General features: G+C 38.1%; 2 protein-coding genes across 21 annotated transcripts in view; one reads left to right on the top strand and one right to left on the bottom strand.

Moving 5' to 3' along the window:
- The window catches only part of HIBCH (3-hydroxyisobutyryl-CoA hydrolase), a 256,064-nt gene that overhangs the window by 113,655 nt on the left and 118,193 nt on the right, over window positions 1-24,216 (bottom strand). For 11 of the 20 annotated variants that reach the window (XR_013447267.1, XR_013447266.1, XR_013447264.1 and 8 more), the window contains 4 exons: window positions 15,204-15,323; window positions 10,689-10,722; window positions 7,450-7,566; window positions 2,480-6,536 (listed from right to left, as the gene is read on the bottom strand). Coding sequence is in view for 1 of the 20 variants with exons in the window: in XM_078071110.1 (XP_077927236.1) it covers window positions 7,451-7,566; window positions 10,689-10,722; window positions 15,204-15,323 (270 nt within the window). In the remaining 19 variants the exon portion in view is untranslated. Of the gene's footprint in view, window positions 1-257; window positions 6,537-7,211; window positions 7,567-10,688; window positions 10,723-15,203; window positions 15,324-24,216 lie in introns of those variants that run through there. The other 9 variants (XR_013447273.1, XR_013447274.1, XR_013447271.1 and 6 more) reach the window with 9 other exon arrangements.
- On the top strand, window positions 2,374-2,770 carry AKAP19 (A-kinase anchoring protein 19). Its single transcript, XM_078071113.1, has one exon. The coding sequence runs from the start codon at window positions 2,374-2,376 to the stop codon at window positions 2,659-2,661; it is 288 nt and encodes a 95-aa protein (XP_077927239.1). The 3' UTR covers window positions 2,662-2,770.

Here is a 24,216-nt window from a genome sequence, read left to right on the forward strand (position 1 = left end):
CCAACCCCTGCCCTAGGATTCACACCTGACTCCTAAGGTTTCTGTGAGGTTTCTCCACGGAGGCTGGTCTTGGAACTCCAAGGATTCCATAGCACTAACTTATGGTATAATCGTTCAATGCTAAGTCTTACAAATCCTTTTCCTGTACATAAACATCTTAAGTCCTCAGACAGGTGGTCTTGATGAGACCCTATCAAATGGGAGACCCCATTTCTGCATTTCCCCACAGCTCCCTTGCCTCTTGAAATTTCACCTACCTTCAGGATTCCAATGTCTTCAACTCAGCAGGGCTGCCACTCTGCTTGGGCCCAACCTCCCCGAGATAATGCTGGAAGATGTTCCCAGGCAGGATGCTCAATTGTGGAGTTTAACGTTCTGTGTTTCCCTTCTCTTGAGGATCATAGTCCTGTGCTGTTTTTCACATATATTTTGTCCAGGTTTAAAGTTTTTGGTGACAGTAAATCTGGCACTACTTTGAAAGCTGCTTTTGCAAAACCAAAGATCCTAGAAAACGGATTATGATGATTCTCCTCATTGCCTTTTTTTTTTTTTTTTAATATTTTGAGAGAGAGAAAAAACAAGTCGGGGGTGGGGGGGGAAGGGCTGAGGGAAAAGCAGACTTCCCATGAAGCAGGGAGCCCTATGTGGGACTTGATCCCAGGACTCTGGAAGGCAGACAGACACCTAACCAATTGAGCCACCCAGGTAGCCTACTCATTGCCTTTTATTGACACTCATTGAATAATCATTTTCAGGCTAACTATGTACAATTCCCTTAACCATGCCTCATGTACAAATAGATAACATGTTGGTGATATACAACCAGGGCAGTTCCTGTCTTCAAGGAGTTGTCTCGTAAACCAAACATCTTCGTTTTTGAAATACATCTTTAGCAAGACATACGGAACTAAGGGTAATTAAAAGCAAAAGGCTAGATTTCCTCCACTCCCCGACCATATAATCCTTATTAGGGGTAGTATGGGAGAAATTGGGTAGACTTCATAGAAATCTAAATATTGTCAAATGGCAAAGGTCACCTTTTCTGGACTTTTACTACTTAAAAACTACCATGCATTTAAATTCATTTTTATCTTAAGATCAGTAATTTCAGAAATAAGTCAACTGAGTTTGATTTTATGAATTTTTCTAGAGCTATGACTTTTTGGTCCAAAAACTATGCTATAATCTGGGATCATAGTGTTATAGAGACTTCACCTGTGCTTTCTTATGGCTGGACTCCCTCCAGTGAAGTTGCTTTGTATTTAGCTACCCTTAAGTCCTAAGAGAAGGTCATTCAGTGACAGCATCCAGTTGCGAAGCTTAGAAGGTACATCATGAGCACTGCAGCCTACTTACTGACCACACATCAGACAAGAGACATTTAAGGGAGGAAACCTCTAACCTTATTTTAATCTGAGCTTTTCATATAGTTTCATAGGGAGCATCTAATTCAGAAGAAAAAAGAGGTGGCTTTGCCACCTCTAATTTGTGTTGCCTAAAGGCTGTCAGTCTGTCTCTTTAATTGTAAACATCTAACCAGGGGCCAGAGCCTGACCCTAAGAGTCCAAGATGTGTAGGCTCATGAGATTTGAGGCAGGACAAATGTTTTATTTGCTTATTTCCCTCAACAGTACAGATCAGGGGTTGGCAAACATTTTCTATAAAGGGCCAGATAGTAATTTCAGGCCACATGGTCTCTGTCAAAACCACTCATCTCTGCCATGGTAGCATGAAAGTAGCCATAGCCCACACACACACACACAAATAGCATAGCTGTGTTCTAATAAACTTAATTTATGGGGCACCTAGGTGGCTCAGGCATTAAGCGTCTGCCTTCGGCTCAGGTCATGATCCCAGGGTCCTGGGATCGAGCCCCATGTTGGGCTCTCTGCTCAGTGGGAAGCCTGCTTCTCCCTCTCCCCCTGCTTGTGTTCCCTCTGTCTCTGTCAAATAAATAAAATCTTTAATTTACAAAAATAGGCAGCTAGAATTTGACCCAAAAGCTAGAGTTTGCTGAATCCTGGTGTACATAAATAAATCTAAGCAGCAAAAGTTAAACAGATTTTCCTATTTTGTAAATTGCCAGTTTTACTGAGTGGTTTTCTCTCTATTGATAAGATAAAGCTGTTGTTACCTCACAAGTGACCAAAGTGGTAAAGAGGATTGCTACTACAGGCTACCTGATCAAAATGAAACTTTTCTTTTCACAGATAAACACTACAGGTGAAGACTGGTAAAAAGAAACATTGATTTCTGAAGTGCCTGGAAAGGAAAAGCACTGGTCAGTATCACGTGGACAAGCTCAGTGTTTTCCAAAGATGCTGTTGAAGTAGTCTTTGCTACTGCTTTTCTTCACTCAAAGCTCTTCATAACATGGGCTGCATGAAATCAAAGCAAACTTTCCCATTTCCTACCACATTTGAGAGTGAGAAGCAGCATGCAAGTGAAGAAAGCTTTATGTCTGAAGAGAGATTTCTACCTAGGATGCCTTCTCCAGTTAATGTCGAAGAGGAAGTGAAGGAACCACCAGGGCCCGAAATGGTAGTCTTCGAATTTGCACACCGCCTATCCCAGGAAATCTTGAGTGATGCCTTGCAGCAGTGGGCAGGCAATAACATCAAGTACTATGACATCCCATACATTGAGAGCGAGGGGCCTTGATGCCATAGGATGATGATGGTAACTTTCTTGAATTGTGGATAAAGTTGGTGCTAGTTTAAACACATGAAATAATAGCAAAAACTGGTGTGAATAAATACAAATAACTCCATCTGGATGTAAAAAAAATGTCTATGATAAGAGTATAGGAATATCTAAAATGAAATACGTTAAGCACTTTTATGTTGATAGCAATTTCTATCTGCTTGGTCTCGGATTTGAGTCATTTAAAGGGCTAAACATAGGTCCTGCACCACAGTAATCAGCTGTATGTCACACCACTTTCTTCCTGAGGCACTAATAGTATCACCAAAGAAATCAAATAGTTATTTTAAAAGGAGTGTCTTTAAAATAACCATTTGTTAATTTACACACACAAGTTATTGAAAAGGATTTTTCAGATGCCTTGGCAAGGAAATGGCACTTAAGCCACAGTAATTAATAGTGGGTCGTTTGTCAAAACCATTTGTGTCAAGGATCCGTACTTAACACAAATGATCAAGCAGCAGAAAGCACCCCTTGTAGAAGTAGTCCATCTTGAAACCTGTCCTTAACTACCACCTTGAACCTCAGGGCCCTAACTAACCACAGCTGTTATTGGCTGACTCAAGATTTTGCACATAAGGCATCCGAACAGGATACAATTTACAGAAGTCATGACATTAAATTTACAGAAGTCATGACATTAATGTTTATGGCACTGAATTAAGCAGCCCAGTGATAAAACAAGAATTTTTACAAACAGCAATCCAGTAAATTTTAAAATAACAGAAGCTCTAGTCAAGGTAGAAAGCAGAACCTGTTTGCAGTGCTGCATGTATATGACATTTTACTGTCTCAGATGTAGAGGGTTGGTATAATGGGCACTCATTCCCATTTTTATTATTGACTAGTGGGGCAGTCCCTCTTCAGATTACTGTGGGACCAGTCTATGCATGAGGCTATCCAGTTGCATTACAAAACAGAAGATCAAACACTCCTCCAAAGAGAGTACTCGTGTATTTTTTTTTTTTTATGGTAACAATGCACATAAGGCATTTATAGCCGTATTTTCTTAAATTTGGCTACCATTTTGGGGAAGTTTTTTTTTTTCCCCCCAAGAATTAAGTACTGTTTAAAATCAATGGTAACAGAGAATTTGGGAGTGGAAGAAGATACTGAGAAAACATAACCTGTAGAAAAATTGGGACTCAGTCTCTAGAATGGTCTTTCCGTCCAGATTTGCTACACACTTAGTTGGAAAGGGAATTATTTAAGTCTATGTGCATTAAATTCTATTATTAAGATTCAACAGACCCTTGTCACTGACAATTAAAGGAAGGCAGAAAGACTTGTGACCTCTTTAATGAGATAAATATATATTTGGCCTTGTAAGCAGGCAGAAATGCTACCTCTAATTTTAACGACTATACTTTGAAACCCGCAAATAGAGTGAATTCTCCCAATTGCATGGACAAAGAGAATACTTTGAAGTGAGTCATGTGCCATCTTTCAGTTGCCTTTGGACACCTGAACTTTCATTTCACCTAGTCCCAAGATTTGAACTGTCCTGTTGTACTTGCAATCTAGAAACTTAAAAGTAGAAAAACCACCACCCCTGTTTATATAAGGATCTGAAGTTCTAAGGCTAAGGAACAAAAGTCTTCTGAAAATGCAAAATATCTTTCGAGCTCATGAAGAAAAATTTAGGTTTTTGAGTATACTAATGACTCAGACAAAAGCCTAGACGTTGCCATTTTTCATTCATTTTGTATCTCACATCAGGCCACTTTTGCTGCAAAGTCATTTACTATTTAAAAGATATATTATGGTGAGAACACAAAAGCCATAGCCACACTCAATTTTTCAGCATACACAGGGATGTAGACTGTTGAGTTTTCTTATAAATATTTAACCTCAGGTTCTGTGCCTGGGCCCCTATTTCCCAGGGCTGGAGCAGGGATGCCTGCCAGATCCATATCTCACTAGAATTCTCACCTCTGTTGCCACTCTGACAGTATGGTTTTGTCACCAAGCATCAACGCCTCGCTCCTGAATCATTTTAACAGAGTATAAGATCTTACAACAGAATTATCTTGGAAATATACGCTGTATTACGTCAAACCAAATCAGTGAGTTAGTCAATAATCCAAGTTGGAGGCAGGCAGGAAAAAGCAGCGGATAAACAAATTTGTGCTGCATGTGCTAATCATCAAGATATAGTTTGGCCTTGATGACAAAACAGATGAGAACATCTTTGATAGGATAACTTCTTTCATACCTTCATATCTAAATATTGGATTTACTTCATTTTGAACTTTCACAAACAGTAAAAGAATGGAAGATCTATTTGAGAAGGAAGGAATATATAAAACAGAAGACAAAGAATTATTAGCTACCAGAAAGGGAAACATTTGTTCCAACTTACACATCACAAACACAGATGAAATAATAGTGGCCAAATTATAAGGGAAAGGAAACCGGGGAAAAAAGGGCCCAAGAAACAGCACTCACGTCAGGCTCCATCAGAGGACACACTGCAAAAACAAGTCTCCAGTGTTCTCGACTAAGGGAAGGGGCACAGTAGCAAGTTCCTTTCTTTACCACACGGACATGTGCCCAACCCCTGAATCTTCTCCCTTGAGAACATCCAGGATAGAGGCAGATGAGCCACCACCCATGTGACAAGGAACCTCAGATGGCAACTGTAAACGCAGCGGATTATCAGAGAAGTGTGCCAGTCCCTCACTGAACCCCACAACCGTGCTTCACTGCTCCCTTCACCAGGTAAAGGTGCCTTGTGTGCTCTTACCTTTCAGTTGCAAAGCCTCTGATCCCAGAGTTCTCAATTTTCAGTTGCCTTATCTGTTCTTTGCAAACGACCTGTGGTCATTAGTACTCAAAGCACAATTTAAGGGGATAAAAATGATCTTAGTTTCAAAGGAATAATTTGTGTCAAATTGCCTTATTAGTATTAAAAACAGACACATTGAATGAAGGAGACAGCATGACACTCATATCCTACTTAATATCACTGGCATTTTATGAGAAGAGGGAACTATACTTTTTGTATTATATAGTTTTAGAAATCAAAGACACATGATAAATAATGTCAAGGAATAGTAAGTTAAAAACAAAGTTCCAATAAATATATTGTTTGCTTGATCATAATGCCCTCATCCTGTATTTGTGTGGCCAAACACCATATCTTCCTTGGAGCAGTGGGCACAAGCTCAGATGTACTCCCTATATCTTACTTTGCAAAACTCAAGTTTTATTAATTCTCTTCCCTGTAAGACTTAGCTATGAAATGGTATTTTTCCAAATATTTTTGTGAAAACATTTTTCCTAACCATACAATAAAAGTCTAGTTGCCATTAACCAGTTACAAGTTCTGATTAAAGCAAATGCCTTTCAATATTGTGTACTGTCAATTTTTTTGATATAAAGAACTTAATATTTTTTCTGCATTTCTAATGAATACAAAGTGGATAAAAATCCACTGATACAAATAATTTCTTGGATCATTTAGGTCCAATTTGAGAACTTTAAGAAAATAAATATAAACATGTCCATTATCATGCCATCTGTATTCTAAATCCATTCTTGACTTTTTTTGGGGAAAAATGCTTCATGTTAAATATTTAAAAAATTTAAAGCAACTCCTAGATTTCAATTTCCTCATCTATAAGAAGGGTGCTGGATATGATCTTTGACGTCTTTTTCAGTTCTGCCACTTTCTGTTCTTAAAAACCAGAAATTCTCTTAGTTTCTGAATGGTCTGGATGAAGGGAAAACTATAATAAGTCATAAAATAAATGATAAACTGACCTTTAAAGATTATTCTTACCTTGACTTTAATGTCCCAAGTCTGGAACACCCTGCAGTTTCTTGTGTACCTTAAGAAAAACTTATTTTGTCAACAGTTTTTTTAACATATTTCTATTTTGAACAAAAAGCCCTTTTTATTTTCCTCCTGAATTATTCTATGTAACAGCCTATAACTTATCACACACAAGTTTAATGTAAATTGCAGAAAGCAATGTGTCTCTATTTTAGAGACTGGAGTTTCCTAATTCCTCATTCTTTCAGATTAACAAATCCTACAAAACAACCATCACTTTCACCATAGGAAGGGATCCTGGTTAACTTTAGAGAAGACCAAAGCTGAGTTAATAATACTAGAGAGACGACCTCATAAAAACCTTTTCGTTTTGCCTGAGATTTCTAATATTATAAAAGGAACACTTCTATAGTAACTTATAATTACTTTAAAACAGGTTTATATATGCAGGAAATTCTCTGAAGCATTAACACATAGCCAAAAAATTTCAGGGTTATTTTTTTAATAATCTATACATAAGTTTATTTAATCAACATAAAAACTACTACCCAAAGCCAAAACATAAGGCTCTCATTTCAATTAGATATTTAAGACCTTCAAATTTTCCCATTTCTATAAAACGGGTTGGCAAACATTTTCCGAAAAGGATCAGAGAGTAAGTATTTTAGGCTTTGCAGTCTCTGTTGCAACTACTCAAAGCAGCCATAGACAATATGTAAACAGCTGAGTATAGTGATGTTCCAATAAAGCTTTATTTATGAACACTGATATTTGAATTTCATGTAATTTTCACACGTCATGACATATTAGTCTTTGATTTTTTTTTTTTTTTTCCCTCAGCCATTTAAAAATGCAGAAACCATTCTTAGCTTGTGGAAAACTGAACAACAGGCAGCAGGCCAGATCTGGCCCATGTACTATGGTTTGCCGACACTTGCTCCAAAATAATCCCTTAAAAATCTAGTCACCTTAAAATTTCAAATCGTTACTTCCCAGAGATTTAAAGTAATCATTCAAATCTTCATCAGTAACTTCTTTTAAATCAGCCGGTTTCCACTTTGGACTCTGGTCTTTATCTATTAAAACTGTCAAGTGAAGACATAAGAAATGTTAGTACATTTCTTTCAGGTATTACCAGATTTTAATTACTGAATTGACAGAAACTACCTTACACAAGGCATATTTTCTATAGCCCATTTTTTTCTGCAAAGTTAAAAATTTTTGCATGTGTTCCATTTTTAAGTTAAAGCCCCATAGGATATGGATGGATAGTAATGTACTGATGATGATCCATGGGGTTATTTCCCAACCTGCTAAGTCTAATGCCCGTAGCTTGAATACAGCCTACTAATGTGGCTTAAGCCTTAGCCTTCTTCAAACAAAATCGTAAATGAAATCTTCCTATTATAAAACAGCTAAAACCAGAGTTGATGTGGTTTAAAGGGAAGGCAGGGGAGGGTGGAGGGCCCAGATCTGCCTTCTAAACTCCTCCACATTGAATTGAAAGGAAAATTACTTGAAGTAGAGGGAATGGGGGATGACTTTATGCATAATTAAATGTGGATACTGCTATTCTGCTGAATCCTCTAGTTCACACAGCTCTGAATTAAAATAGCAGACCACCTTTGGGTTATCCTAAGAAACTACTTCTCTTATTTCGGTGTAGTCATCATTTAGTGTGGCCACATAGCATCCCCATTGGATCGTAAGTATGAGGCAATTGGCAAACCTCTCCTTTAAAAAGGGAAGGGGACGGGCGCCTGGGTGGCTCAGTCGATGAGCGTCTGCCTTCGGCTCAGGTCATGATCCCAGGGTCCTGGGATTGAGCCCTACATCGGGCTCCCTGCTCAGCGGGAAGCCTGCTTCTCCCTCTCCCACTCCCCCTGCTTGTGTTCCCTCTCTCACTGTGTCTCTGTCAAATAAATAAATAAAATCTTTAAAAAATAAAAAAATAAAAAGGGAAGGGGCTGTCAGTTTCCTGGTTGTGACAGTATACTACTGTTATATAAACGTTACTGTTTGGGAAAACTTGGTGAAAGGTACACAGGAGCTTTCTATATTTCTTACAACTGTATGTTAATCTACAATTATCTCAAATTTTAAAAAAAGAGAAGGGGACTATACTTAGTATGGTTATGGTAGAGAATTTTAACCATGCTTAAAATGTGCATAATTCTTGTGGATACTGGAGGGTTTTTTTTTTGTTTTTTAAGATTTATTTATTTGAGAGAGTGAGCAAACGAGGGGGGAGGAGGGGCCAAGGGAGAGGAAGAGAGAATCTCAAGCAGACTCCCGTTGAGGGTGGAGCCTGATGCAGGGCTCGATCTCACGACCCTTGAGATCTGACCTGACCCAAACCAAGAGTCGAATACTTTAACTGCCTGCACCACTCAGGTGCCCCACACTGGAGGTTTTTAAGGCTGGGCCGCCTAGCTACAGGATTCTGGCTAGTATCAGATCAGTGGTAACACTGATATTATGATCCCTGCCAATTTGACAGTTTTACATTCCCCGAACAGCATAAATAAAAACAATTCTGGAACATTCTTTCTTCAAGAATCTCTTCCCTTTTAAGCCCTCTGGCCAATGCTGTCATGTTATCTACCTCCTTGACAGTCTGCTGAGGGGCAAAAGGAAAGAATATTAATAAAATCTATATGTTCTTTTCACACAGACATAATTTTTTACTTAGCACAGATAATAACAAGTTCCTGCCATGTAGACAGCTCAGGTTTTTTCAAGTCTCATGAGGCACCCACTCAAATTCCTTTTGGTAACTCTCTAGTTCTGCTGAAATCTATATTTATTTTCTTCTATAACCAGGAAGTAGCTTATTCTAGCTGTTAAGAGTAAGAATTTTTGACAACCATTCCCCTAATTTGCTAGTTTATTTTATCTAATTTGCTAACATATTTTATAATTAGCAAACTGTAGCAAACATTTGGTTATTATGCAAGAACACCAAACAGTTTTACCCAGAATAGATGCTGCTTGCAAAATAGGGAGGTTATGCTAAAAGATGAGGCAGTATACTTTCTCTTCATTAAAAAGTAGCTTGATAAGCTCCTGTGTTATGAATCATAACTTTGATGCTGCTTGGTCCCAACTATTTCCATTAAATAACTGACAGTATATATGAAAACAATATCTTTGTTTTTTAAGAGGGCTGCTACAACATAAGATGATGCATTGAAACCCAAGTAGCACACAGGTCCTCCTAATATCAGAGGTCTAGGCTCTGATCCACATGCAGCAAGAATTTGCAGGGAATTAGCGTGAAAAATGCATATTTTACTTGTTTTTATAAAACATACAGCCATCTCCTCTGACTCAATTCCCTGGGTTGTCTAAAAGGATTTGAACCCCTGCTTATTTCTGATATTATATCATGCCGTAAGTTAAGAGCATTCTACAACAGTGACCAGTCTTTATCAAAGCTTACAGCTCAGAGAATATAATCTTTTATTCAGATAAAGTATATACAGAATCTCTACATTAAAGCGAACAATAAAAACATTAAAACATTAGATATGCAAAACACATGCAAAGGGGAAAACTCATTTTATGCAACATAAATAATGGCTATTATTTATGAGGATATGGGCTTTACACGTAAACTGTTTTGCAAATTTGCTAAGAACAAAAAATAAACTATTTTACCTTTTCTAACTATGCTGACTTTGGAGATGATAAAAACAAATTAATAAGAACATTAGCAGATGTTACTAATTATGTCCTATGTTTTTTCTCAATGTCAATGTTTAACCGCTTGGGTACAGGGAAAGAGGTTACAGTAGGGTTCAACGCTGCTGGGAACGGCCAGGCCAGTACTAGAGAGAGGAGGGGTAGGGCACTGGAGGGCTTCTTCCAAGGGAATAAATGCACTTTTCCAAGGCTCCAGCAGCAGAATGAGTTTTCAAGCCCAGCTATACTTAGCAGAGGCAGTCCATGGGATTGGAGAAGCAGGATTACCTCTTACATATAAATTAGGGAGCAGTGACACAGGTTAGGTGAATTTTTCAAACAATATTGGTTTCAAAGACTGATATCCCCTTATGTGCCAGTTGGTAATATAAAAAAGCAACAACTTTGCAAACTTTATCAAAGTGGAATTTTCACTAATAAAACAACTATCATCTTTGATTAACAGTATATGCTTACAAATCCTATTTCCATAATAGCCAGGAAGAAAACAATCATCACTTACCTGCCCTAACACCTTCATAAAAGTCATGGCCTCCCTGAAAGAAAATTGAGATTAAATGGTGGATTTCTAGGCATCTTTAAGCCCAGTGATGATCTGTCTCCTCCACTCCCACAGCCACAGCCTGAAATAAACAGAGACTGGACCACTTTTATGACCCACTCTCTTGATCACCACCTCCGATTCTCATCTGCTCAAGTACATTCACTGTTCTGCCACTGATCCTACAATTTTTTCACCACTTACTTTATTGTGGTCACTTTCCCTTGAAAATGCCCTCATCTCCCTCGAGGCTTTTTCTCCCCTTCAGTCGTCCTGGCAAAATCCCAGCACCAGCTGCCCCTACCATTTGCCTCTGCCTGCTTTCGAGGGGCTAAATCTTGCTGCAGAAAAATCTGTGATTGGTTTCATTTAAAATTCATGACCACACATCTCAAACGGGCATGGAAAACTGCCCAACGATCCATGTTTTCTTCTCCACTTCCCAATATAATGATTTTAACTGTCTTCTGCCTTCTCAACCTCTACCCCTCGCAAATTTTACTCTCACCGTATTCTCAGCTAATGACTTAACCTTCTATTTCATTACAAAAAGAGAAGCTCTAAGCCATGAACATTCTCTTCTTCCCACCCCTAAAATACCTGCAGCCCAACCACACCCATCTGTACCATGCTTTCCCTCTCCTGACTACAGAGGAAGGGACCATCCCTCTTTCAAAGGCCTGTTCCCCCCCTCATTCCCACTCACATCTCCTCTTCTCAAGGACTGTGCTTGAGAAGGTTATCTATCTCTATTTTTTCCCCTGGCATCATCAATGTAGGCAGCATAACTCAATGACTGACTGCAGTTCAAATGTCTGGGCTCAGATGAATGGATAAAGAAGATGTGGTATATATACACAATGGAATACTACTCAACCATCAAAAAAAAAAATCTTCCCATTTGCAACAACATGGATGGAACTAGAGGATATTATGCTAAGCGAAATCAGTCAAGAAAAGACAATTATCATATGATCTCACTGATACGTGGAATTTAAGAAACAAAAAAGAGGATCATAGGGGAAGGGAGGGAAAAATAAAACAAGATGAAACTAAAGAGGGAGACAAACCTTAAGAGACTCTTAATCACAGGAAACATACTGAGGGTTGCTGGAGGGGAGGTGGGTGGAGGGATGGAGTAACTGGGTGACAGACACTAAGGAGGGCACATGATGTAATGAGCACTGTGTGTTATATGCAACTGATGAATCACAGACCTGTACCTCTGAAACTAATAATACATTATATGTCAATTTAAAAAAAAACAGCAAATGTCTGGGCTCACCCACTGCCTCTACTACACAGTAACAACGTGACCCTGGCCTAGTAACTTCCCTAATGCCAAGTTTCCTTATATGAAATGGCAGTATCAATACATCCACTGGAGGATTATCTTACTGCACATCCCAGCACAGCGTCTGACACATAGTAAGTGTTCAGTAAATGTTAACTACTATTGGTACCAACATCATCATCACCATTTTTCTCTACTGGGTCATTCCCTAACATGTTCTAGTATCTTCCACCTTATAAAATAACACGGAATCTCACTTGATTCCACAGTCCCAGCTTCTACCTATTTGTTTCAAGAAGAAAAAGTTGTGTACATATAGCCTCCACTTGTCCATATCCCATTTACTCATTTACTCTCCAACTCGCCACACTCTAACTTCTGCCCCAACACTCCTCTGAAATGGCTTGCCAAAATCCCCTGTAATTTCAGTGTTGCCATATGCTAAAGATGTCTTTATCCTACCCTACTAGACACTTTGGCACAATACTCCCTCCTCCTTGAAACACTCCTTTCTTCCTTTCACGACCCCACACTCTCCTGGTTTTCCCACCTCTGTCCTTTTTCTCTTCCACTGCTCTTTCTCCTCTAACCCACTCAAAATGCTGGATTTCTTGGGGCTCAGATCCAGCTCTCTCATTTTCCCTCTATATGATCTTATCCATTCTGTTATAAGATCATGTCACTCCTCTACTCAAAAATATCCAGTGGCTTCCCGTTTGACTCAGAACAAAAGCCAAAGTTTTACGAAGACCTTCCAGGCTATAGGTGCTCTGCACAGCCCTTCTCTACCCTGTTAACTCTGACCTCATCTCTCTCACTCACCAACCCCCCTTCTCTGCCCACTCCATCCACAGCTCTCTGCAGCTCCAAGGACAGGCAGGCACACTCCTGCCTCAGAGCTTTGTACCGGCCTCTGTCTGGATGCTCCTCCCCAGAGCCTTGCACAGCTCATTCCCTCACTTCCTTCAGGTTTTCACTCACACAACATCTTCTCAGTCAGGTCTTCTCTGGTAAATCCTATCTTTAAGTTCAACCACATCCCCCCACCCCACCCCTTTATGCCATATCCTCCTGCCCACTTTACTTTTGCTCCTTAGTACTTATAATCATATGCTGTATATTCTACAATTTTACCTGTTTACAATCTATCCCTCCCACTAGAAGGTAAGTTCCACGAGGGCAGGAATTTTGTCTATTTTGTTTACCTAAGCATTCTTGGTGCCTCTAACAGTGCCTAGCATGTGGTAAGTAAATTTATTAAGTAAATAAATCTCCAAAGGTTTTTTAAAAAAGATTTTATGTATTCATAGAGAGAGAGAAAGAGAGAGCGAGCATGGACGTGGGGGGGGGCAGAGGGGGAGAGAGAGAGAATCTCAAGCAGACCACTGAGGACGGAGCCCAAGTCGGGGACTCAGGGCTGGATCTCATGACCCATGATGACCTGAGCTGAAATCAAGAGGCGGATGCTTAACCGAATAAGCCACCTAGGTGCCCCTCCAAAGTTTCTTTTTTTAAAAAGTGGTCCTAATGTCTTTCAGACTTAAATCTCTAATCCACACCTCCAAGCTCCCACTCCTAAATGCACTCTTTCCTTCCCTCGCATTCATCATCAAGGCCTATCAGTTCTATCTCCTACACTGGTCCTCGAAACCATTCACTTCTCTCTAGGGCCACCACCCTTGTCTAAGCCCCACTACTCTGCAGCTGGATTACTGCAATAAGCTCATATCTGGTCTCTACATTCACTCTTGAACCCTTCCAACCCCATCTCCATCCAGCAGCAATAATTACCTTCTTAAAGCAAATGGAACCAAATCATCCACTGCTGTAACCCACAAGACTTCTCAACATACTCACTTCTTACGCTTTAGGTCACAGAGGAGCTGACAACTCAAAGATGTCTTCCCTTTGTCTCTCCTACTCCCTCCTGTCCCTGCATCATTCTCTTCTATCATCAACCTGTATGTTTCCTTTGGAGCACTAACCACAATTGTACTTATTTTACTTATTTTGTTTACTTGTTCTTCATAGTCTCAGTAGAGTATAAATTCCATGAGAACAAGGACTGGTGATTCTTTCCACAACGTAACACCTAGCACAGTGCCTGGCAACATAGCTAACGTATTTGCTGAAGGAAGGAAGGAACTGATCAATCCAGGCAGTGCAATAAATGTACAGCAGAAAACACAGACTGTGAGGTATACTGGGTAGTGGTCAAGAGTACAGGCCCTGGAGCGAGCCCACCTGGTTTCACACACCATGTGTCTGCCACTTAATAGCTATACCCCCTGAGGCAGGTTACTTCTCTATGCCAGTTTCCTCATCTGTAAAGTGGAGACAAGAATAGTACCTATCATTCTAGAAATAGTGTAAAATTTAATGGAGAGGATACATATAAAATGCCTGTCACAGTACTTCTCTTAACAATAGCCCTCAGCTGCTACTTACATCCTACTAGGAGTGACTTTAAGATTCAAGTGACTAATAGAGTTTTATTTATAGTTAGATGAACTACTTTGAATACCTTAATAACTATTTCAAGACATGAAAGTCCATTAGGGAGACCTACTTTCTAGTTATTAAACAAAATATTTCCTTTATGCCATAAATTAAGGGTCCTCTACATATAACACAAAAGCGATGATTCTGCTTTCAGAGTTTCTCACCTAGAAGAAGAAATCTCTAAGACTCTGAAATGTTTCATAAAATTAATATTCTATGTGATTAGTCTATCTTAAGTGTATTTACAATGGTATTTTCAATGCTAAACTACTAATTAATATATGTAACAAACTAGCAACACCCATTCATACAGTTTATATATACATATATTCCTCGTTTTACCAATGAGGGAATTCAGATTTACAGAGTTTATGCTTCTTGCCTCAAGGTCAGAGACCATGCCTGAAAAATGGTTAATTTCTATTTTGAATTCCACCCGAGATTAGAAGCTTTCTTACACTTACACACAAATATAGTTGCTGTTTTGTAAGGGCTTAAGAACAATGCGAGAGCAGTAGTTCCACATACCTTAAGCTAATTGGCCTGTTGTGTGTCCACAGAGTATATTTACAAGTAGTTTTAAGGTTTTTGTTTATAGTTTTCTGTATTTTACATGCTCTACAATGAACATCTATTACTTTCATAAATAGAAAATAAGTATATATTTTTAAAATTCTTACCATACAAGCTTGACTCAGCCGATATTCCATAGTTAATACTTCTTGCAAGGTCTTTGAAGACCCCTCTATGAGTTGCCTTAGTGTGATCTTTAGGGATGTTGGAGACATTTTACTAATTACCTATGAGAGAAAAAAAAAATTTTTTTTACTAGCTTTAGCCCAAGAGTTCCTTTATTGTCTATAACAAACTAGCTGAGTTTTGATATAAATCTTAATTAAAATTTGCTCCTTAAACAGTACTTTCACATGACAGTTTCATAAAAGTGAGATTATGCTGTAGCCTCATCCTGTCAAAGCACCAATGGTTTTCTAATCTCTTTTAATAACAAAACAGATCATTCCACCAGTGGAATAAATGCTGTACCCATAAATTAATAAAAGAAATCTATACTTTGTAGCTGCCTGACATAAATTATGATCCCAACTAGGTAAGCAAACAGTGATTATGCTTAAGTAAAATTAATACACATCTTACAAACAACTAAGATATCAGAGAACATTTTACCTTATAAAGAAGGTAGAGTAGAAATATAGCTCTTTCCTTCCCATTTTGTGACTACAGAGAAGTGTTTGAACTGAACTGTAGACTTTATAAATAAATCTACTTACCTTAAAAGTAAGGAGAGAAAACAATTCACGATACCATGAGGTGGTGTTCTATAGTATTTAAATATTTAATAAAGTAAGAATAACAGGCCTGACTCCTTGGCCACAGTGCCATGCGCCCCTTCCTTTTGAATTTAAAGATGCTATTACTAGTGTTCTGACACACGTGTATGACTGCGACCAACAGCTGCTGCAAGAGCTCCCATTATATGCTATGTAAATCTGATGCTTGCCCTCTTCTTTATCATTGCTATATACAGTTTTCAGGCCTGTTGTTGAGTGATTGCCTCAAAGGTAGAAATTTTACTGAGTTCAAAGAATTCCCCACATCAAGATTCCAGGTTCCTTGTAGCATCCTCAAGTGTGGCATGCAGATTCAGAGAACAGACTGAATGGACAGGGCATTATCTTACCTAGCAGCTGCTAAAACTTAAATAGATGACAACTGTACAGGAAAAGTTCAAGGAAGATCAGTTTCCTACCTACAGTCACAAAGCCAAAGAAAAGGTGAGAAAGAGAGAAAAGCAATTAAGGCTTTTTATGCATCTGATTCATCTTCGTAGGAACTCACCCTTCTGCCCTGAGTACTGTATGCACACGATCTCATTTAATGCCCCTGGAGCAACCCCACTCCACGGTCTCGCCTTTCTGGTTCCAGACCATGAGGATGATGGCACCTGTACGGCAGTCTGCATGCTGTGCTAGGAGGCCCCTCCTTTCCACAGGCAAGTAGACAAGGGGTCCATTTTGCTGACAAAACCACTAGTTTTCTCTAGCAAGAGCAGTGCCCACATGATCACAGGTCAACAGCTGGAAGAACTTCATTCACAATGCTGAAAGGTGTACTTAAAGGATTGACATAGCCACCTTCTATCTTTTCTAGTCTACAAAGTCAATGAAGCTATGATTCCCTTTCCAAAAGGCTGTAGTATATAACCCACAATCATGTACCTCAGAACTACCATTATGGCTAGTTGCCTGTGTCCTCTTTCTTGGTTTGGCACTTTATATATAATCTAGAATTCTCAAAACACAAACTCTGTCTTTGCTATACTTCCTCAGTTGGCTACCAGTTAATTTCATTAAAAAGGTCACTTAGGGGCGCCTGGGTGGCTCAGTCGTTAAGCGTCTGCCTTCGGCTCAGGTCATGATCCCAGGGTCCTGGGGTCGAGCTCCGCGTTGGGCTCCCTGCTCCACGGGGAGCCTGCTTCTCCCTCTCCCACTCCCCCTGCTTGTGTTCCCTTTCTCGCTGTGTCTCTCTCTGTCAAGTAAATAAATAAATAGTCTTTAAAAAAAAAAAAAGACCACTTAATAAGAAAACCATCCCACTTAAAATTGCACCAAAAATAATAAAATACCTAGGAATAAACTTAACCAAGGAGGTGAAAGACCTGCATGCTGAAAACTATAAAACACTGATGAAAGAAACTGAAGATGACACAAATGGAAAGAGATTCCATGCTCATGGATTAGAAAAACCAATATTGTTAAAATGTCCATACTACCCAAAGCAATGTACAGATTTAATGCAATCCCTATCAAAATACCAACAGCATTTTCCAAAGAACTAGAATAATGTTAAAATTCTTATGGACCCACAAAAGACCTCAAATAGCCAAAGCAATCTTGAGAAAAAAGATTGAAGCTGGAGGTATTACAATCCCAGATTTTAAGATAATACTACAAAGCTGTAGTAATCAAAACAGTATGGTACTGGCACAAAAATAAACATATCGATGGAACAGAAAGAGACTCCAGAAATAAACCCACACTTATATGGTCAATTAACCTACAAGAAATGAGGCAAGAATATACGATGGGGAAAAGACGGGCTCTTTAATAAATGGTGTTGGGAAAACTGGACAGCTACATGCAAAAGAAAGAAACTGGACCACTTTCTTACAGCATATAAAAAATAAGCTCAAAACGGACCAAAGACCTAAATGTGATACCTGAAACCATAAAACTCCTAAAAGAAAACATAGGCAGTAATTCTGACACTGACAGGAGAAACATTTTTCTAGATATGTCTCCTAAGGCAAGGGAAACAATAGCAAAAATAAATTAGCAGGACTACACCAAAATAAAAAGCTTTTGCACAGTGAAGGAGACCATCAACAAAATGACAAGGCAACCTACTGAATGTGGGAAGATAACTGCAAATAATATATCCAATAAGGGATTAATATCCAAAATATATAAAGAATTTATACAACTCAACACAAAAACAAACAATCCAATTAAACAGGCAAAAGACATGAACAGACATTTTTCCAAAGAACACATACACATGGCTAACAAACACATGAAAAGATATTCAACATCACTAATCAGCAGTGAATCAAAACCACCATGAGATATCACTGTACACCTGTCAGAATGGCCAGTGTCAAAAAGATAAGAAACAAGTGTTGGCGAGGATGTGAAGAAAAAGGAACCCTCATGCACTGCTGGCAGGAATGCAAACTGGTGCAGCCACTGTGGAAAACATGGAGATTCCTCAAAAAATTAAAAATAGAATTGCCTTATGATCCAGTAATCCCACTACTAGGTACTTACCCAAAGAAAACAAAAACACTAATTTGAAAAGATACATGCACCCCTGTTTATTGCAACATTATTTACCATAGCCAAGATACGGAAGCAACCCAAGTGTCCATCAATAGCTGAATGAATAAAGAAGATGTGGTATGTATATACAAAGGAGTATTACCCAGCCATAAAAAAAAAAAATGAGATCTTGACTTTTGCAACAACATGGATGGACCTCGTGCATATAACACTAAGTGAAATAAGTCTGAGAAAAGGAAATACCATATGATTTCACTCATGTGGTATTTAAGAAAGAAAACAAATGAACAAAGAGAAAAAGAGAAACAAAAAAAGAGACTTAAACACAGAGAACTGGTGGTTGTCGGGGGGGGGGCAGGGGTGGGTGGAGGAATGGATGAAACAGACAGGAAAAAATGGCCATGTAAGGGCTCCAGTTGTTTGTGCTTGTGTCACACACACATAAATACACTAGGGGAAGAAAGGGAAGAAAATTTCATTTGAAAAGGAAGGGAAAAATGAAGGGTGGGGGAATCAGAGGGGGAGACGAACCATGAAAGACTATGGACTCTGAGAAACAAACTGAGAGTTCTAGAGGGGAGGGGGTGGGGGATGGGTTAGCCTGGTGATGGGTATTAAAGAGGGCACATACTGAATGGAGCACTGGGTGTTATACGCAAACAATGATTCATGGAACACTACATCAAAAACTAATGATGTAATGTATGGTGACTAACATAATAAAATTAAATTAAAAAATAAAATAATAGAAAAAAAAAAGCTCCACTGGTTCAGACATTTCACGAATTAGTAATTAAAGAGATTTCCTGTTAACAGACACCATATTAAAAAAATAGTGCATTGACAACCCAAGGAAAACTAGTTGCCAAAAATTCTTAGATATACTGGCAATTTAGCACAGAGACTCAGGGTTTGAACTCTAGAGTCCAACAACTCAGTGGTAGAATTCCAGCTCTACCACTTCCTACATGATTGATCTTAGTTTCCTCATGTGTAAAATGGAGATTGTAATACTACCCACCTCAAAAATGGATAGGGCAAGGTGTCAGAAACCAAGCCAAATAGGGAAGGGAAGGGATGGCATATGTATGGAGCACATTTCCCTTAGTTCTCAGTTAAAGATGTTCACATGTATGCACGCTGTACAAATGAGGAAACCAGCCTGATAAGAATGTATCCAAGGTCACACAGAGCGGAATCTAAACCCAAGCCTGACAACTCCAAAGCCTACTTCTCTCTACATGCAAAGCTATAAAGGTAATCAATACCAAAGGCTGATGAAACGTCAAAAATAACAAAGATGGAGAAAACATTATGTCAGGTGGTAGAAAGAAGTTAATAAAAACTTACTTGTGTAATTTTGATGGCAAGGGGGGAAAGACAAAGTCAGGATGGTAGCTTGAGGAAAAACTGTTAAGAGAAGGCTTTTTGTAAGAGTAGGAAAGCTTTTGAAAATAAGGGCAGAAGGAAATGTGCATTCATCCAAGAAGGTAAAATTTTGAAGATAACTGAAAGAGCGAGAGGACTGATGGCAAGTAGTTCCTAAATGAGGCAGGAAAGGATGGAATGAAAGCACAGATGGGGATGTTTCCCTCGGCAAGAAAGTGAGACACATGTTAGAGGAATCAAACGGATGATGGAAGAAAGTTAAAGGAGCTCATGTATTATAGCCTCATTCATTAAAAAGGGAACACAGAGACTCTTCCAGAAAACTGAATAAATGATTAGGACTTGGATCTTCAGCTATGTCAGAAATGTGTATGGATACGATCCTGCAACCACACAACCTGGTGAACATATTTCTACTTCCTGGTAAAACACTGGTAAGTGTTGTAACTAAATTATCTGACCCTTTAAAAATTAGCTGTCTCATGTATGCCAAAGAGCCAACTTCTTTTTTCCTTTATTTGTATCAAATAATTCACATTCTCATCTCAATTCAATATTAGTGAGCATCTACTATGCATTAGACACTTCAGAGGAGACAACAGTGAACAGGACATGGTCCTTGCATTCAGAGTGTTATCAGCATTATAATCATTGCCTTTTTGGTAAGACTCCTAGGAACCCTTCTTTTGTTATCAAATCCTAGGGAATTTCCAACAAAAGAAAAATTCAGGATACTCCCTCTGCCCCTCCCCTCAGCATCTTCCTGAATACTCAATAACATACAGTTTAACATGCATTATCCAACAAGTCTATATTGATACAATTAAAAAAACAGTATTCAACAAGCCTATAATGATACAATTAGAATAATTCTACCAAGTAGGCCTCAGGGTTGACTGAAGGGCTAATACAGACATATAAGCTCCAACTCCTTCTCTGATTTAGGTGATCTTAGAAAATGAGCTTTAGAGTCTTTTTTTTTTTCTATATAAAAAAAGGATGTAATTTATGACATTCTCTAAAAATCTAGGTTCTGTCAGATTTAACTCCAAAAGAAGGAACCCCAACAATTAGGAATTCATATATATTTAGATCATTTATATTTACTATACTATGAACTGTGGTTACTTTTCTAAATAATCTTACATATTTTGTACTTATATCTATAAATCTTTTCCAGAATTGTTCAGATTGACAATAAACGAACAGAAATACAAAATAACTGAACTAGAGCAAGTCAGTCTAACTCATGGTATACTGCAGTTTCACAGAAATATTTTTATTTTTAAATATATTCTTTATCATTCTGAAGGGTCATAATATTATATAAAGGCCAAAGAGCACTTTAAAGAAATGGGCACTGGTATTTCTTTTATCTATAGCAAAGGCTTAGAGCCAGTCCAACAAGAGTGCTTTTTGCAATCTTAAGACTTTTCCAGTAATTTCTTAAAAGCCTTAACAATTTAAATAAAATTCAAAGATAATGTCTAAAGAATCAAGTACTGCTCTTTCATGATATCCCAAATGCTCCTGATAGTGTTTTAGGGTCACTGATAATCCATCAGTGGACTGGAAAGCTGTTTTCCTGTTTACATAAATTGATGTATTTTCCCCTTAAGGTTTATTGTACTCCTTCCCCAAAGACACAATATATACCCATCAACACTGCCATTAAATTACTCTTACTGATAGCAGTAAACAGCACAGTGTAATGGGTACCTTCAGCAAACATAATACCTACTTCTATAGGTCAAACTGGTTTTTTTTTTTAATATAAGTAGGTATGTCATTTTGATTTTTTTAAATAATTAGCTTTACTCAGGTGTAACTTAGATATAAAATCCACTCACTTTAAGTGCAGAGTTCTGTAACTTTTGATAAATATATATAGTTGTGCAACTACCTCCACAATCAAGATTGGAACATTTCCATCACCCTGCAGAGTTCTCCTTCCCTCAACTCTGCCCACAGGTAACTGATCTGTTTTCTCCCTAAAATTTTGTGTTCTCTAGAATTTCATAAAAATAAAATCATAAGTAAGTAGTCCTGTGTGTTGTGTCTGCTTTCTTTCACTTGGCACAACGCTTCTGAGATTCATCCATGTTGTTTCATGTAGCGCTAACTCATCCCTTCTTACAGTTGAGCAGTATTCCAGTTTTTGGCCATTATAATAAAGTTACTATGAACGTGTGAGTACAAGCATCTGTGTGGCTGTATGTTTACATTTTTCTTGGGTAAATCCCTTGGGGTGGGACTGTTGGGTCTTGCAGTGAATGTACATCTAACTTATAAGAGACTGCCGAACTGCTTTCCTGCCAGCAATGTGTGTTGTAGATGTCCCATATCCTTACCAACATTTGGTGTTGGTACTGTAAATTCTAGCCACTCTAACAGATGCACAGTGACATCTCACTGTGGTTTTAATTTGCATTTTCCTAATGATTAAAGATCTTGAGCATTTTTACATGTGCTTACTGTAAGGCCATTCACACATGTTCTTTGGTGAAGTGTCTAGATTCCCATTTTCTAGGTGCACTGTTTGTATTCTCATTAACTTGTAAGTGTTCTTTATATACAATAAAGTCCTGTTATCAGATACAAGGTTTGCAAATATGTTTCTTCCCAAACTGTGGTTTATTTTCTTCATAATGACTTTCAAAGAAGAAAGTATTTAATTATAATAAAGATCAATTTATCAATTTTTTTATTTTGCAGTTCTTGCTTTTTGCATTAAAAATCTTGGCTAACCCAAAGTCACAAAGATTTTCTGTTTTCTTTTTGAAGTGGTACAGCTTTAGCTCCTACATTTAGATGCATAATCCACTCTGAATTGCATATGGTGGGAAGGAGTTCAGAGCATGTTACCTCAAGGTATGACACTTTGGCATATAGATTATTTTGAGTTAAAGGCACTGGAGAAACAATATGACCTTCTTTTCCAGAAAATAAAACTCCCATGTGAAAATGCCCTCTGTGTAGCAGCAGGAAGACATTCTTATCACCAGAGACAGGGAACATGGGGCCAAGACATCTATACAAATAAACCTTGTTAAACTAACCCTTATCTTCCCAGTTACTTCTTCACCATTTACTACCACTAGACCAAACTCCTTTCTCTTGTCAATTCTTCACAAATTTGTCTAGAAGTTACAAAAGCTTCCTGCTCTGGTTATTTGTTCAGATCTTCATTCTCTTGTGCAGGCTCCCATGTACATGTAAATTTTTAATAAAATTTGTATGTTTTTCTCCGGTTAATCTATCTGGCTTATGTCGATTTAATTCTTAGGCTGGGCTGGAGACCCTAAGAAGACAGAGGAGAATTTTCTCCTCCCCTACAAAGAGTCAAGTACTTTTTTCCTCTTGCATATGGATATCCAATTGTTCCAGGACCATTTGTTGAAAAGACTATCTTTTCCCTACTGAATTATCTTAGGAGTTCTCGGCAGCCTTTACTTTAGTCTTAATTTACCCCCACTAGTAAAATGTAAACCTTCTGGCTGATGGCAACACAAACTCTTCCCAGACCTGTGTGAGTCTTGTTAACTGTTCAAACTACTGCTTTCCTCTGCTTCTTTCCCTGGTCTTGTGGAGTTTTACCTAAAATACGTATAGATCAATATTCTGAAAATTCCTGCAGGAAGGAAGCCAAGTCAATCTTAGGGCTTTCCTGTTTGTTTCCTTCCTCTCAGGAATCACAGTCCTGTGCTGCCTGCATTGTCCAATGTTAACAAACATTTGTTTCACATATTTTGTCCAGTTTTCTAGTTGTTTACAACAGAAGAGCAATTTCTGTAGCACTTAATTCTTCAGGAACACCTGTCACTTTATTTTTTGTCACTTTATTTTTAAATAATACAGTATATGGCTAATTCTCAATGCTTACAGAAAGATTAGTAATCTTTTAAACTTAATTTCTCTATTATTTTGCTGTTCTTCTTTCTTAAAAGCTATGCCTAATTATTCTTAGTTCTTTTTCCCAAATTTTTCACGTGTATGATTTCTTTATAGGAGCTTGTCATATTCTTATATATTAACTTCAAGTATAAAACTGAGTTTCTTTTATTCTTCATAAAATGAGCATTCAAAATCAAATCCCACACTGGTAATTAGAAAGAAGAAATTCCAAAGAATTTAAAAAGTCTTCTAATATTAAAAAAAAAGAACTTATATGCCCTTTAAGCCTTTAACACAATAGCCTATCCTATTATATTATATCAAATGTCATATTATATTTTATCAATTAGTATAAACACCTAAAAGACAAGTCAAAAGCAACACTGGTTTCCCTGGCCATTTGCTCAGGAACACCTTCCTGGATATTAATTGGACCCACTGTTCCTTATTCTTATTTCTCTGTCTCTCTGGCCATGGACTTCATACTCCAGCACTCCTAAGGATTAGTGATCCTACTGAAATACCTTTCCTTGGCTTAGTGTCCTTGCTGACA

Source organism: Halichoerus grypus, chromosome 4, assembly GCF_964656455.1.
Source record: "Halichoerus grypus chromosome 4, mHalGry1.hap1.1, whole genome shotgun sequence".
Taxonomy (NCBI): domain Eukaryota; kingdom Metazoa; phylum Chordata; class Mammalia; order Carnivora; family Phocidae; genus Halichoerus; species Halichoerus grypus.

Coding starts and splice junctions, on each gene's coding strand:
- AKAP19 (XM_078071113.1), top strand. CDS start 2,374: ATGGGCTGCATGAAATCAAAGCAAACTTTCCCATTTCCTACCACATTT.